This window comes from Melozone crissalis, unplaced genomic scaffold (genome assembly GCF_028551555.1).
Source record: "Melozone crissalis strain CALT ecotype California unplaced genomic scaffold, PUWL_Pcris_2 ptg000057l_1, whole genome shotgun sequence".
Taxonomy (NCBI): Eukaryota; Metazoa; Chordata; class Aves; order Passeriformes; family Passerellidae; genus Melozone; species Melozone crissalis.
The window spans coordinates 5,926,199-5,941,691 of record NW_026535835.1 but is presented as its reverse complement, the minus strand read 5'-3'; the positions used below and the strand labels follow the sequence as shown (position 1 = coordinate 5,941,691).

At 55.7% G+C, this 15,493-nt stretch overlaps 1 protein-coding gene across 1 annotated transcript in view; it reads right to left on the bottom strand.

Annotated features, from left to right (window-relative positions):
• Positions 1-10,403: 10,403 nt before the first annotated feature.
• The window catches only part of CUX1 (cut like homeobox 1), a 273,254-nt gene continuing 268,164 nt past the window's right edge, over positions 10,404-15,493 (bottom strand). Inside the window, exons 21-23 of the mRNA XM_054287447.1 lie at positions 14,929-15,009; positions 12,245-12,309; positions 10,404-11,815 (exon numbers count right to left, since the gene is read on the bottom strand). Of these exons, the coding sequence (XP_054143422.1) occupies positions 11,755-11,815; positions 12,245-12,309; positions 14,929-15,009 (207 nt within the window). The 3' untranslated portion in view covers positions 10,404-11,754. The remainder of the gene's footprint in view (positions 11,816-12,244; positions 12,310-14,928; positions 15,010-15,493) is intronic.

Below are 15,493 nucleotides of genomic sequence, written 5' to 3'. Positions count from 1 at the left end.
CTGCAGCCCCTCTCCCACGGGGCAGCCCCCATCCCCGGAGCAGCCCCCAGGGCCGGGGACAGCCCCCACGGCCGGAGGAGCCCAAACCAAGGCTGCAGCCCCCATCCCCGGAGCTGCCCCCAGGGCCGGGAGCAGCCCCCATCCCCAGGGGAGCCCCAGCCAAGGCTGCAGCCCCCATCCCCAGAGCAGCCCCCAGGGCCAGGAGCAGCCCCGCTTCCCCTGAGCAGCCCCCAGGGCCGGAGCAGCCCAAACCAACGCTGCAGCCCCGCTCCCCTGGAGCAGCCCCCAGGGCTGGGAGCAGCCCCCATCCCTCTGAGCAGCCCCTATCCCCGGCAGAGCCGCAGCCAAGGCTGCAGCCCCGCTCCCCCGGGCCGAGCCGGGTCTGCCCCATCACCGCCCCCCGCCCCCGCGGGCCCGGGGCCGCCCCGATGCTCACCGGGGAGCGGGGCTGGCCCGGCCCCGCCGTGCGAGGGGAGGGGGCGGCTCGGGGACCCTCCCGAACGCTCCGCGCCGCAGCGGCGGGGGGCGGGAGCCTCCCCCGGCCGGGGGAGCCGCTGCTGAACGGGGGAGCGGGGGGGAAGAACCGCGAATAAATCCCCGCCTAAATCCCCGCCCGCCGCTGCGGTGCCGGTACCGGTGTCGGTACCGGAGGATGCGCTCACCCGGCCCCGCTCGCTGCTCGGTTCGCGGCTCGGCTCGGCTCGGCTCGGCTCCGGCCGGCCCGGCCGCCCCCCGCCCCGCCGGCAGCGCCGCCCCCCGCACCGCCCCCGCCGCCTTAAAGGGCCCCGCCCGCCCCGCCGCCCCCGCCCAGCGCTCCGCGAGGGGACCCCGGGGACACCGAGACAGCCCCGGCCAATGAGGGGACCCCGGGGACACCGAGACACCCCGGCCAGCGAGGGGACCCCGGGACACCGAGACACCCCCGCCCCGCATGGGCTGGCCTGGGGCCGTGCCTGCCAGAATGCCCCGAATAACACGGGGCACCCCAAATCCTCAGGAAAAGCCCTTAATCCTCGGACGGGCTCCCCAGCCCTCCTGGGAGCGCTGCAAATCTTTGGGCAGCGCCCTAAATTTTCAAGGTGTCAAGTCTTCAGGTCCCCGAGATGCTCGAGATGCACAAATCGTGGCAGGGCTCCCCCGTGCTCTGAAGGGGGGCTGCTCACTGCTCACCCCATCCATCACCCAGCATTTGTCCTTGCAGTGCCCAGGGGAGGGGATTGGGGTGATCCCCCCACACCCACATCCCCAGTGGGTGTGACTGGAGTGGTTCCAGGGGGAGTTTTGGGGTCTGGACCCACTGCCCACCTTTGTCATGCTGCTGATGCATTTTGGACACATCCCAGAGCACTTTCCCTGCCAGGGGATTCAGACTGAACCCCAGGACAGGGTGGGCCAGGATGGATCAAGCTCCAGGATAGGGGAACTGAATCCCAGAGGGGTTTAAGGGATGGATTTGGGGGTCACACTGCCTCTGGGATCCTGCATAGCCCCCCAGCCTCCCCATGGCGTGTCCATGCAGGGATAGGGATGAGTCACCATTAAAAAAAAAAAAAAAAGGGAAAAAAAGGGATTTGCAGGAGGAACAAATCCTTTTTACTTCTGTAAAGCACCTGTAGGATTAAGACAATGCTGGTTATATAAGAGGTGGAGAAAGGTGGATTTCAGCATTAGTGTTATTATTAATATTTATTTATTATGCTTCCTCACTGTCCCATCACCCTGACGAGGGTATTCTGGGGAGATTTGGGGAGAGGCTGGTTAGGGGGAGAAGAAGGAGATTTGTTGTAGGGCTGGCGCAGAGTGATGCACCATTTGCTTTTTCTTCCCCCAAAGCAGCAGGGGCCAAAGAGGACAGTGCAAAAGCACAACTGGGACAGGGATGGTTGATCTTCTCCATTATGGCTCATTTGTGATGATTTTGGGTGGATTCTCTCCCTCCTGCTTCTGGCTGGTCACATTTTCAAGGCCAGGTTGGACAGAGCTTGGAGCAACCAGGTCTGGCAGAAGGTGTTCCTGCCCATGGCAGAGGATGGAACGAGATGAGCTTTCAGTTTCCTCCCAACCCAAACCATTAAATGTTTCTGCCATTCTGTGATTCCCTTCCCAGGGGCATTCTGGGGGTGAATGGATGCTCACAGAGGGGCTGGATCCCTCTGCTGAGTGCAGGTGACCCTGGGCCACCCACCTTCACCCACCTCCCACAGCAGCTGACAACGCGTTTCCACTCCCCTCCCTTCCCCTGCTGCCTCCTCTGAAAAGCCTCTCTCTCATTCATATCCATTTTTAAAGAAAACACACAATCAATAGTCTCTCAGGCTGGAATTTCATTAAGGTTTTCATTGCACTCGCTATCGATTGGCAGCAGGGCTGGGAGCTGCACGGAGCTGATGCTGAGCCCTGCATGCTCTGGGACCCCCCAGACCATTCTAAAGGGAAAGGGCCGTGCAGAGAGGGTCTGGCTGCTCCCATGCAGGCAGCAGAAAGCCCAGCATCCCAGATTTTACTGGATTTTACCATCACTCACAGCAAAACCAGGAGCCCAGGGTAGGGCTGGGATGCTGGGGTTTCTTTCATGAACCAAAACAAAGGCTTTGGTGCACAACAGGCTCTCTCCTGCCTCCCCTCCATGGGATGCTGCTTGTTCCAGGCTGTGTAAAACCAGGCTGGAATGCTTGGCCTTGCTTCCATCAAACACAGGGGCTGCAAGTAAAGAACACCCAGAGCTCTGAGTGTGGAAGGGCACGCTTTGCTCCCCTGCCGGTCGGTCACTTGGAAAATCAAGTGAAAAATCCCAACCTCTAAAAGGGCTCTGTGGGCTAATTTTAGGTCTGGGCCTTGACCAGAGAGATTTACAATAATTGCCAGGGTGAAAGTTTAACTTCTCCCGTGACTTTTCTCAGCAATCCCCAAGGAACCGCGTTCTGCTGTGCAAGGAGCATCCCCGGGCCAGCTCCCCAAATTGCCTTTTTAAGGCTTTTTTTTAAAGCCAAACCCACAGGCTGCTTAAGCAGGACAAAAATCCTTCACGAGTCCCAATCTGGAGCTGGTGGGAGCTCCTGTGGATGGGGATGAGCTTTGGCTCAAATCCTTGTCCCCATTTTTTGGCTGTGCCAACCCCTCAGACACAGAGCAGAGCCCCCATGCCCACTCCTGTTCCCTGTTCCCACTCAGCCCTAAACCCTTTTAACAGGACCCACGAGAGGAGCAAAGCTTGTGGAACCACGGCCTTTCTACTGTACTAAATGATTTAAAGCTGGTGGTGAATAAACTGAATATCTGCCCGCTCCTGCCAATTCTCATTACTCCGGGACTCCCTCGGAGCGATTAGCTGCCTTAAAAAAAAAAAAAAAAAAAAAAAAATTGCTGGAAGGAATCGAGCGAGTGGCTGAGCCAGCGCTGGGGAGGGCTGCTGGCAGGGCAGCATCCCGGCTGGAGCGTGGCGTGCCCTTGAAATCCTGAAATCCTGTGCCCGGAGGCATCCGGCATCCGAGTGGAGCCAGCCCGGAGCTCCGGCTCCATCCTCACCACATCCCGGGGGGCTGTGGGGGGATCCGGGGAGCTGGCACCGCCGTGCTGTGCCTGATTATCCACCAAACCCTCGTGCTGCGAGCCACAGCACCCCGGTGGAGAGGGGAGGCTTGTGAGCATCCCGGGAAAAGCCTGGAGGGCAGCGCCAGCCCGGCCGTGAAGCCATTCCAGGCACGGCAAAGCCGGGTGTGTGTGCGAGCTGTCAGGCAGGCAGACAGCCCCCAGGCACCTCCCGGGCTGTCACAGCTGCAGATTGTCCAGGAGCAGTCCCTAATGGGATGTAAGGGGAGGATTTGTTGGAGGGAGATGTCACGGGGATGAAAGGGGGAAAGAGAGGGAACCTGGAGAAGCAGTGGTTTGGGTTTGTGCTTATTTGCGGAGGAGAAATTGTTTTAAAATGTCCTTTGGTGTGCTGGAGAAGGCAAACAGGCAGTGACAGCGCAGCCACGGGGCTGGAGGAGCCTTCACTGATGGGAAGACCTTGATGTGCAAATTCCCTGCTCCTCCTCACCCTGCATCTCAGGATTTACCTTTGAGAGGGAGCAAAGCCCTTTCCTTTCAACACAAAATCTGTGTTTAATATTTCCTCTGTGACCTGAGCTTTTTCTTCCCCAGAGTGTTTGTGCAGCCCTGGATGAGTGTTGCTCTCCCAGGATGACCTCAGAGATGGACAAGCCCAACCACAGACCAGAACAAAGCCTGAAATTCCTTGGGGGAGGATGTAAAAACTGAAAGGGATGCAAAGCCAGCCCCAAAACCCATCCTCATCTCTCTGTGGGATAACCAGGGGAGTCTGCATGGAGATGGACAGCACCAGCTGAGGCAGGAGGTGGTCAGCCAGCTCTCAGCATCAGCCCACCCCACACCCTTTCTGTGTGCTCACAGCCTGTCCCTCTCCACATGATGGCTATTCTGTGCTCCAAACATCTGTCCAGGGTTGTGTTCAGCGACCTCTCAGTGTCTGACTCAGACGGGAGGGAGAAATATTTGGGGCTGATGAGTGGGGAGGGAGTGCAGTCTCACTGTCAAGTGGAAAAGGGTTCAGGGCTTGATCCTTCTGCATCCCTGATGGTGCTGGGGAAGAATCAGGAGCACAGAGGTGTGTTCAGCTCTGTATCAGCAGACACAATTCAGCATTTGCCATCTTACAGTGGTGTGTTCTGCCTGATCCTGGTGCCTCCAAGAAGGACAAGTCTCTCCTGCTGCTGGGATGGAGCTCTCTGGGCCCCTCGGAATGCACCAGCAGGATCTGTTTGTGCTCTTCTGTGTCTCCTGGGAGCACGTCTGAAGGGAGATGGGTGCATCCCAACTTTCTCAACTGACCCTGTGTTATCCTGTAATTCTATTTTATTTATGCTTTTTTCCTGCTACAAAATCCCAGAAAAAGCTGAGTTGGGCAGGATCCACAAGGATCGTTGAGTCCAACTCCTACCCTTGCACAGGACCATCCCATAGCATCCCCTCCCTGTACCTGAGAGAGGATTGTCCAAACAGCACCACCTCCGAGGGCACCTCCTTCCCTCCCTCGGGGGAAGCCACCGGAGTCTGGCCGTGCTGCTGCTCTTCCTCCTCCTCCTCCTCCTGCTGCTGCAAATGCCAGGCGATGCTGTGGCTGAGCTCCAGCCCCCTCCCGGCACCTGCTGGCGGATCTCAGGTGCGGAGCTGCCGAGCGTGCAGCGCTGTGAGCACAGCCCCGTGTCGGGGCAGGCACTCCCACACCATTCCCTGTGCTGGGGGATGTGAACCGGGGCTGCAGAACTGAAACTTGAGCTAAAAACCCACCCCAAACCACAGCGTGTTTGCTGCTGTCTCACCCCAGGGCTGTGCTGGCCCTGCTGGGTCACCAGGGCTGGCTCTGTCCCAGGGGAAGGAGCAGGCTCCTTGTGCACCTTCTCTTCCCAGCCACCTCCTGTTCCTGCAGGCAGAGGTCAGAGCTTATCAGCTGCTCGTGGTTGTCTCTTAAATGTCCCTTCTCTTTGTGCTGCTCTGCTCTGCTGGGGCTGTGCCTGGGCAATGCTGTCACAGGCTTTGTTCTGCCTGCACAGAGGGAAAGGCTTCAAAATCCTCCCCACACCCTCCGTGGCTGGGCTGCCCTGGCCAGGGGGGTTCCAGGAGCATCACTCACCTCCTGCAGCTGCTGCTGTGTGTCCCCCTACGTGGGGACAGCCTGGGGACAGCCTGGCATTCCTGTCCTGACCCAGCATGGTGGAGCTGGGCACCTCAGGACCACATCCCCGGGGCTGTGCCAGGTCAGATTCTTCCCCTTTGCTCTGTCCGGGTGTCACAGAGCTGTGCGCTCCCTCGATGCTGCTGCTGCTCCAGGATCTCATTGTGCCAGAGGTCCCTCTGCAGCCTCCAGCCAGCAGGAGCCAAACCCTGGAGATTTCAGGCACAGAGGAAAGGGTTTCACCTCTCCCACGTGCAAACACTCCAGCAACAGCAGCTCCTTGCACCTGGAAACCTTGGGGAGAACTGCACTGCTCCTGCTGGCAAAGGGCTGATCTCTGCTGTGCAGGATCCTCTCCCCAGCATTTCTTGCTCTGCTGGTCCAAGTGGCCTTTTCACTGCAGTTTTACAGGGTTTTGCTTTTCCTACAGGCTGGAAAATGCCTTTCTGGCAACCTTGGCTTTGAGGCAGCCCCATGCTGCTGGGTCAGGCTGGCCATGGTGTTCCTGCAGTGCCCAGCTCCCTGCAGCAGCTCTGAACGCTCCCTTGCACGTGTGTTCAATAAAAAAAAGGAGGAAAAAAAAAAGCATTAAATATTAAAGGAAAAACCATCGTTGCCTGGACTCAGAGCAGCTCTTTAAAAATGTTAGCAGCTCCAAAACCCCAACCTTCCCTTGGCTGTGAAAGCTTCCATCTTTGCAGCAGCCTGTGGAGAGCTGTGCAAGGTGTGAGAGGCAAAGTGCCCCTAAAGAAGGTCCCAAAATGAAGCCACACGGCCCAAAGCAGCAGCCAGGGAAATTCCATAACCCTGTGAACCTGCAGGGGCTGCTGTGTGGAGGGGAACTGGGAAAAAGCCCTGGAAAATCCCAGTTCAGGGCCAGGGCACTGGGAGGTGCAGATTGTGCCACCCCAGAGGAGGGGACACCAGGGGACAGGACAGGAGCCATCCCACCCCCAGGCACTCAGGGTCTGCTCCTGGGGGAGGTGATGGAGTCCCCTCCATCAGTGAGATCCCTGAGGGGCTTTTTCTCTGCAGGGAATGGCAAAGCCTTTCCTGCTCCCACCCCAATCCCAATCCCAATCCCAAACCCAATCCCTGCCTCAAAGGGAACAAGGCTTTTGGGGCAGGAGGGGAAGATCTTCCCTTCCCTTCCCTTCCCTTCCCTTCCCTTCCCTTCCCTTCCCTTCCCTTCCCTTCCCTTCCCTTCCCTTCCCTTCCCCTGGGAGCTGGAAAAGCCTGAGCATCTCCAGGGAGACTCTGTAAACAAGGAGCAGGGGAGGGAGCAGGGGGGCTCCATCTGCTGCACCAGCTCTCGGCCCCGGCCTGCCCTCAGATGTCTCACACAACAGGAAGCAATAAAACACAAATTACCAGCACGGGGGAGCCTCTTTCCCCTGCTGGAGAGTGGGGTTTGCGCAGGATCCCACTTAGGGGTAGTTATTAACAGGGTTAGGGGGCTCAGGTGTTATCAGAGCTTGTGGCAGGGGTGCCCAGCTCTGCTGCAGCAGGGGATGGTGCCAGCCCCTCGCTGGGATAACCCCACTGTGATTCCCACATTGCCCCCATCCCTCTGCTGGCTGCTGTCCCCTCTCCCACAGGACTAGGTGTCCCTGCTTCTATCTAATCCCACAGGAGCTGTGTCCATGCCTGTATGGAGATACCCAAACTGTTTCTATCCCATCCTGCATGGGCTGTGTCTGTGCCTTTATGGAAATACCCAAACTGTTTCTGTTTCATCCTGTATGGGCTGTGTCGGTGCCTTTGTGGAGATACCCAAACCCCTTCCATCCCATCCTGTGTGAGCTGTGTCTGTGCTTCTATCCCATCCTGCATGGGCTGTGTCCGTGCTGTTATGGAGATACCCAAACAGCTTCTATCTAATCCCACAGGAGCTGTGTCCATGCCTCTATGGATACCCAAACTGCCAGGCTTTTAATTTCATGGGTGGGAGTGGGGGACATCATTGCCTTCATCCTCCAAACCCCTTCTTTCTCATCCTGCATGGGCTGTGTCCATGCCTGTATGGAGATACCCAAACTTATTCTATCTCATCTTGCATGGGCTGTGTCTGTGCCTTTATGGAGATACCCAAACAGCTTCTATCTAATCCCACAGGAGCTCTGTCCCTGCGTTTAGGGGGGTACCCAAACCCCCTCTATCCCATCCTGTGTGAGCTGTGTCTGTGCCTTTATGGGGATTCTCAAACCCCTTCTATCCCATCTTGCATGAGCTGTGTCTGTGCCTCTATGGAGATACCCAAACTGTTTCTATCTCATCCCACAGGAGCTGTGTCCATGCCTTTATGGAAATAGCCAAACCCCCTCTATCCCATCTTGCGTGAGCTGTGTCTGTGCCTTTATGGGACACCCAAACCCCTTCCATCCCACCCTGCACGGGCTGTGTCCGTGCCTTTATTGAAATACCCAAATTGTTTCTATCCCAATCCTGCATGGGCCGTATCCATGCCTTTATGGAGATACCCAAACCCCTTCCATCCCACCCTGCACGGGCTGTGCCCATGCCCTGCCCCTGCCCCATTCTCTGTTTACCCACCAGGCTCCCTGGGTCCCCCCTGAGCTGGAATCCCCCGGGCTGGCTCTGCCGTGTTTGTGTCTGATCTCCTTTCCTGCCGGATCTCTGGCATCCAGCCCCGCTCGGAGCCATCGATCTCCTCCCACCCCCGCCCGGTGCCAGCCCTGCCACAGCCAGGAAACCTTTCGGAAATGGCATTATTGCTATTTTATAGCGCTGCAATGATCGCTGCTGCAGCCTGCTCTGCGCACAGAGCTGCTCTCTGCGTTCAGCATCCTGAATCCCATCCTGGAGCGGGATCAGCCCCACATCACCACACATTGGCCACATCCTGGCACCGATTTCTCTCTCTCTCGTCTCCTTTGCCCACGGCAAAAACTGAACTTGTGACCCAGATGTGAGCAGCCTGTTATCTCGTTAGCCAGCCCAGCTTCCCCAGCAGCCTTTTATCAGCAGATAAACCCCCGAAATTCAGGCTGGGTCCCGGAGATGGGCTGGGAGATTCGCAGGTTAAACAGATATAAGAAGCACAGGTTTGCCCATAATTATTTTCCTGAATATCTGTCGATACTAATTAAAATTGTTTCCCATAATTAAATTTAAAACAGCAAGGGAGAGCAAGGGGTCGCTGAAATCCTTTTCTTTTGAATCACTCAGGGATAAAAGGGGTTTTCAAATCAAATTAGTAAAAAAAACAATTCCCATTTTCTCCCCCTGGCTCCAAGAGAGGGACAGATTGTGGGGTGCTTTGGGGCTGCCCTCTGGGCCTGGCTGGAAATGGGGTTTGAGGAGGTGTTTGGGTTCTGTAGGTGGCTCTAAGGAGAATTCAGTGTGTCCCCCAAACCCAGTGACACCCCAGAGCTGGATCAGGCAGGGAATGGGGAACTGGCTGTGCCCAAATCCCACCCGTGCCAGGACAGCAAGGACAGTGCTGCTCCCCTCCCTCCAGGCAAATCCTGCCCTGAGCTGCTTTGGGGCTCTTACCTGAAACTGGGGCTCCTGCTTGCTTTAATTGATGCACAATGCCATTTTTCTGGAGGAAAGGGGTTTGCATACAGCACTGCCAAGCCTGGCTGGAGGTGCCAGGAGGTGCTGGGGGCTGGAGGAGCCATCCCCTGTGCCTGGCCATTCCAGGACACCCCTGACATGCAGGGCATCTCCCCAGGCACCAAAACTGCAGGGTTTTGTTTTGTCCTGAGCAGGAACATCCCACTGTCCTGGCACACTCTGCCTGGCATCACCAGCATCCCCTGGAGCCCAGCACAGCTCTGGGGAGCAGCTCTGAACACTTGGCTGAGGCTCTGGGCAGTGACCTGAGAGCCCTGCCCAGCTCAGGACACAGGGTTTGGCAGAGCTGGGCCATTGGAGTGGCTTTGGGGACATCCCTGGGCTGCTGCAAGGTCCCCAGGGCTAGGTGAGCCAGCCAAGGGGAGCAGGGCCATGCCACGGCAGTGGGAGCTGCTGGAAGCTGCAAAACTGAGAGAGCAGGAGAGGAAACAACAGCCCATATCCACCTCCTGCCCTCCCCAGGAGGGATTCTGGGACAAATCAGTGAGCTTGTCATGGTCATTTTGGATGGAAGGAGGTGACAGCTGTGCCTGAGGGACAAGATTCAGCAGCTCCAGGGGGGACTGGCAAGATCCAGGTAAAGAAACCTCATGGTGGGGGAACAGCTCCTGGCTCTCCCCTTGCACAAAGGAAGCTGGAAAAGCCCAAAGCAGTCCAGCTCTGCCAGCCTGGGGTCTCCCAGGGCTGGAAAAGCCAGGAGAAAGGCAGCTGAGGAAGAGGGGGATCATGAGCAGCTCACCAAAATTAGCCAGGCAAGCTGACACCATCCAGCTGGGGCGGCTGTGCCAGCAGCCACGTGGGGACATCCAGAATATCTCAGGGTTTGGAGCTGCCTGGGCCCAATTCCCGTGGTGCCTCCATCCCCAGGGGCTTCCTCAGGCCCCTGGGATGCTGGTGTTGGTGGCAGCTGGGACGTGGTGCAGCACATGGGGACAGAGGTCCTGCCCTCCGTGGCGCTGCGAGACATCGCTGCCTTTAGCTGCTGTAATGGGTTTCTAAAATTAGCTGCACACTCTGCCCTTGCACTGGAGCAGGACATTTCTCAGTTGTTTAATATCAAAAGTCCAAAAAAAAAAAAAAAAGGAAACAGAGCACAAAAGCCAGCCCAGTCAATGCAAGGCTAAGTTTATTTTATTACTTGTCCAACAGAACTCGACATCTATTTTAAGTCATTTATGAGGAGTACAAGTGTGAATAGCTGCAGAAGTTTTGCAATTCCAAGACACCACATACAGCTGCTAAAAAAAGCAATTTTAACCTTCCCAACAAAGCCTCAAAAAGCAGCCCACCCTTCCCTAGATCATGTTTCCCATCTACTGATTTCAGGCAGCTACAGCTCATCTCCCCCAGACCTGAAGTGGATTGGTTTGTGCAGAGAGCCCCAGCCATGGCAGCATCACCCCCTCACTGCTTCCCTTCCACTTGGGCTCAGTTTTCCCGGTGCTGAGCAGGACAGGTGCAGGTTGGTCCCTCAGGGTTTATCCCTCCCTTCAATTTAGGAGTATTTTACATTTTGCCATTGGCCACAGCTCCTATAAATAAACCCTGGCTGCCCGTGGCAGATGTGAGGCCTTTCCCTGCTGCATGCTCTGTTAGAGGCCCTGTCTCCCAGCTACTGGAATGGGGATGGATGGGAACCTGCAATGAAATATTAATTGGGAGCAATGCTGCTCTCCTGTCTACAGAGGGGAATTTTAATTGAGGGCCACGTTAACAAGCCAATACCTTCCCTCACCATGTGGTCACAGCAGGAAGGAGAGATTGCTGGGACCTGCTCTTTTTAATTGGAGCTTCTCCTATCACCTCTGTCTCCCCAAATCAACCCAAATTAGCAGCCCAGTGCTCATCACCCAGCAAACCCCATCACCAGCATTTGCTTGATTTGACTTGTGGTTTCCTAAGAGGCAGAAACATCTCAGCAAGGAGAGTCTGGAGCATCCCTGTGAGGTCAGGCCTGACCAGCAGCACCTCCCTTCATGCCCTTTGAGTCCTAGATATTCCTAATTATTCCCAGACTGAGGGCTCCAGGTCAAGAAGGGCACCTGTGAGTGCCCAGCAGGATGGGCAGGAGATGCCCAGGGCTGGAGCAAAGCAGGAATTCTCAAATAGCAAAACAACACCTGACAATGCAAGCTCAGCAGGCTGCCTCTCCTCCTCATTTCTGGCTGGATTTAGCCCACCCAGTGCTGCACTGGGCTTCAGACAGGATGGAGAGAGATGTGGGTCGGGCAGGAGGGGAACCTCTGCTCTTGCATTTTCCACGTGTTCTGCTAAGGACTGAGCTCTCTGAGGAAAGCATGGGAACTGCTGCAGCTCTCAGGGCTGGGAAATGATTCTCCCTTAGCTGAGGTTTTTAATTTCCTGGGTGGGAGTGGGGGGGGATCACTGCCTTCATCCTACAAAGCAGAAAGCAAAGCACAGCACAGCAGCGGGGACAGCTCCGGCTGCGTGTCCAGCTGTCACTGCCACATCCCAGCCGCGTCCCCGTTCCTGTGGAACTCGTGCAGGTGGTCAGCATACCTGGGGAGAGGGCAGAGCCACGTTAACCTGCAGCCAGCCCCAGGGTGCTCTGGCAGTGCCCCAGGGTGCTTGGGCAGCCCAGCACCAATTCCAAGGGGTCATTCCTTGAGGATAAGCACTGTGCTCTGCTCCAGCCATGGCCAGCAGGGAACTGGGGTCATGGCACAGGTCTGACACCCCCCAGGTCTCCAGGGTCATGCTTATAAATCTTGATTATAAACCTTTATCAGGATTCCTCCTGGGCAGGAGAGGCTTTGCAGAGCACCCAACCGAACACAACCGGTTGCCCTGTTCCGTGAGCTTTTTCTCCCCCCTCCCTCATTGGGTTTAAAGCCCAATTAACTGGCCTTGTTTCCAGCACTGGGGTGCCCAAAAAATTCTGCTGCAGACCACCAAGCCCCCCACCAACCAAGCCCTGTCCTCACTCACTTCTTAGCACAGAAGGCAGAGCAGTCCCGGCCCACGCTCTCGCTCCAGGCGGTTTTGTAGAGCACCTGCAAGGGAAGGAATGGGATCAGCTCTGCTCTAGGATGGGTTGATCCCATCCCAGCCCCTCCTCACTGCAGCCTGTGCCAGCCCAGCCCTGCCAGCCCACCCTGAGAGGCACTTGTGACATGGGTGTGCAGTGACAGGACAAAGGAATGGCTTCAAACTGAGAGAGAGCAGGTTTGGATGGGATATCAGGGAGGAATTCCTCTCAGGTTCGGATGGGATGTCAGGGAGGAATTCTTCCCAGGTTCAGATGGGATGTCAGGGAGGAATTCTTCCCAGGTTCAGATGGGATGTCAGGGAGGAATTCTTCCCAGGTTTAGATGGGATGTCAGGGAGGAATTCCTCCCTGTGAGGGGGGGCAGGCCCTGGCACAGGGTGCCCAGAGAAGCTGTGGCTGCCCCTGGATCCCTGGCAGTGCCCAAGGCCAGGTTGGACAGGGTTTGGAGCAGCCTGGGACAGTGGAAGGTCCCTGCCCATGGCTCTGGAGGATTTTTAATGTCCCTTCCCACCCACACTGTGACTCTGTGGTCACCAGCGTGGGGAACCCCAGTGTGCTGCAGGGGCTGCCCTCAGGATGGTCAGGATGACCTTTCCCCGTGGGTTATTTTTACTGGGACAGTGCTGCTGTGGCTGGGGTGGTTTGGGACAAGGCTCAGGGCTGCACATGGATGGAGATGTATTTTTGGAACAGCTTAAGGAAGGTCAGTGCTTGGCTGGGCTCCTTTTTACCTTGGTGCCTCTGTGTTCCCATTGCAGAGCCGAGGTCTGAGGAGGCAGAGCTGGGGTTTGGGAGAGGGAGAAGCTCTCCCATCCCCAACTGATTGATATCCTTGGGGATTTGTAAGCTGTTATCACCAGGGAATCCCTCTAACCACCAGCAAACCCAAAGCAGGGTTAATTGAGTTAATTGAAGTCTCCCAGGATCAGTGGCAGGGATGTCACTCCCACTGTGGGGATGGAGGAGCAGGGGCTTCCTCCAGTCCCTGTGGCACACACAGCTCATCCCCAGCCAGGCAGTGCTGGATTTCAGACTCTTTTGTGTCTAGATGATGTAAGATCATTCCAGCCATGTAATATTTATGAATTTTCCTTTTTTTTTTTTTTTTTTGGGTTAGAGCTTTAAAGTTTAATGATGTTTAACTTTTTATTTCCTTTGCTCCTTTCCTCACCAAAATAACTTTGAGAGCAGGACAGAAATATTGTTCTGATTTGGCTTTCATCTCACTTCCTCGTTTAATTATTGATGATTTGTTTGGCTTTTTTTTTCCTCCCTGAAATGACAAATAAACTCCCAGAAACTGTGCAAGGATATAGGAGGGGTTTGCACTATGACAAACTCCCAGGAGATTTTGGCTGACTAAAGCCTCCATTCCTCCCAAACCTCTCTGCTTTCAACCCTAATAGGAAAACTTGAAAACCAGAGAAAAATGGAGCCACGGGGCATGACAGGAACACGGGGAGAGCCAGAGCTCATCTCTGGAGAGACAGAAAATGAACTCCACTGGGCAGGATAGGATCCACACGGTCTAGAACCAGGTAGTGTGGGCTCAGGGGTGTGCATTTTATTCCTAAAATCTCCTATGGTATTATATTCATAATAATTAACCCAAATTTTGCTCCCCACTGAGCAGAGGCTTGCTTGGCAGCACATTGAACTCTGTGTGAGCTCCTGGCATGGCCCCATGGCTGACCCCAGGAACAACCTGAGCACTCAGACAGCTCCCAGCTCCTGCCCTTGGACAAGCCTGTGCCCACCCAGGGTGGGATTTTGCAATGCAAAATGTTTTCCATTACCATGTGTATGGCAGATTACCTTTGTCAAGTGGGCAGTTTGCCTTATCTCTCTCTCTGATTGACCACAGTCACACCTCCCTTGGGAGGGGACATTGCTGATAACAGCTATTGAATGTCACTGTATGGCTGATAAGAACTACAGCATCCCACTGGGAGATGTGAGCCCAGAGGGAGGAGCCAAGCATTCCTACATGGATATAATCTGGAGGTTCTGGAACACCAGCACAGCTTCTCCACTGGATTCCCCAGAGGAACAGCAGCTGCCTCTTCTCCCACTGGATCTTCAGAGGAAGAATACATCCTTCTCTACAGGATCCCTGCTCCAGCAGAACCACCCCTGACACTGCAGGAGGGCTGAGCCACAATTCCAATGGGACTGCTGCCAACACCCTGACCCACAGGGTGTCAGGTTGGGTTCTGACTCTGTCAGTGTTGTTCCAGTGTACTGCATTGTTTATTTTATCCTTTTATTTTTTTTTCCTTTCCCTATTAAAGAACTGCTATTTCCTGCTCCCATATTTTTGCCTGAGAGCCCCTTAATTTAAAATTTATAGCAATTTGTAGGGGTGGGGAGGGTTTACATTCTCCATTTCAGGGGATGCTCCTGTCTTCCTTAGCAGACTCCTGTCTTTCCAAACCAAGACACCTGTGAAGCTGAGGGGACATCCCTTGGCATGTCCCTGTCTCCTTCTGTGCCTGCAGAGCCACCAACACAACAGCTGCAGTGCTCTGGCTTGGCACAGCATCTCAAACCAGCCCAAACTCCCCCTGGAGGGGAGCACAGGCTGTTTTATCTCAGTGCCCACCCCTGTGGGCCATTTCCTCACCAGGAACACGAGGCAGTGCAGGAGCAGGGTGTAGAAGAAGGCCACGGTCCGAGCGGTCTTGTTGGACAGGATGAGCCGTCCCTGTGGGAGAGCAGAATGGAAAACTTCAGTTTAATGTGGCTCACTGGGAACCAGCTCCCCCAAACAGCCCTGGAGAGACCCTGGCCAGCACTGGGAGCCTGTTCCTGCCAGACCCTGCACAGACATGCAGGGAGGTGGTGTTTGTGCCCAGCTCTGAGCCGTGATGCTCCTGCAGAGTGGCTGCACAAGTGCCTCAGCTCTCAGCCCAAATTTGCCCAAACCAAGGTGGGTTCAGTGTGGGCTTTCCCCCACTGGAAACCCTTCTGGGGGTTGATTCTGAGCTCCTTCAGCCCAGCTCTCTCCAGCAGCTTTCCCTGCTGCTGCTGCGCCAGCCCTGCCTCGGTGCCTGCTCCTCAGAGAAGCCCTGGCAGTAATTAAGCTTTGCACATTTTTAATTCGTGAGCTCAAACAACTTTGTGATTTGCAGCATCCCCTCGCTGCCTCCTGAGCAGGGCACTGGAGCCAAGGCTGTGCTGGTGCTCCC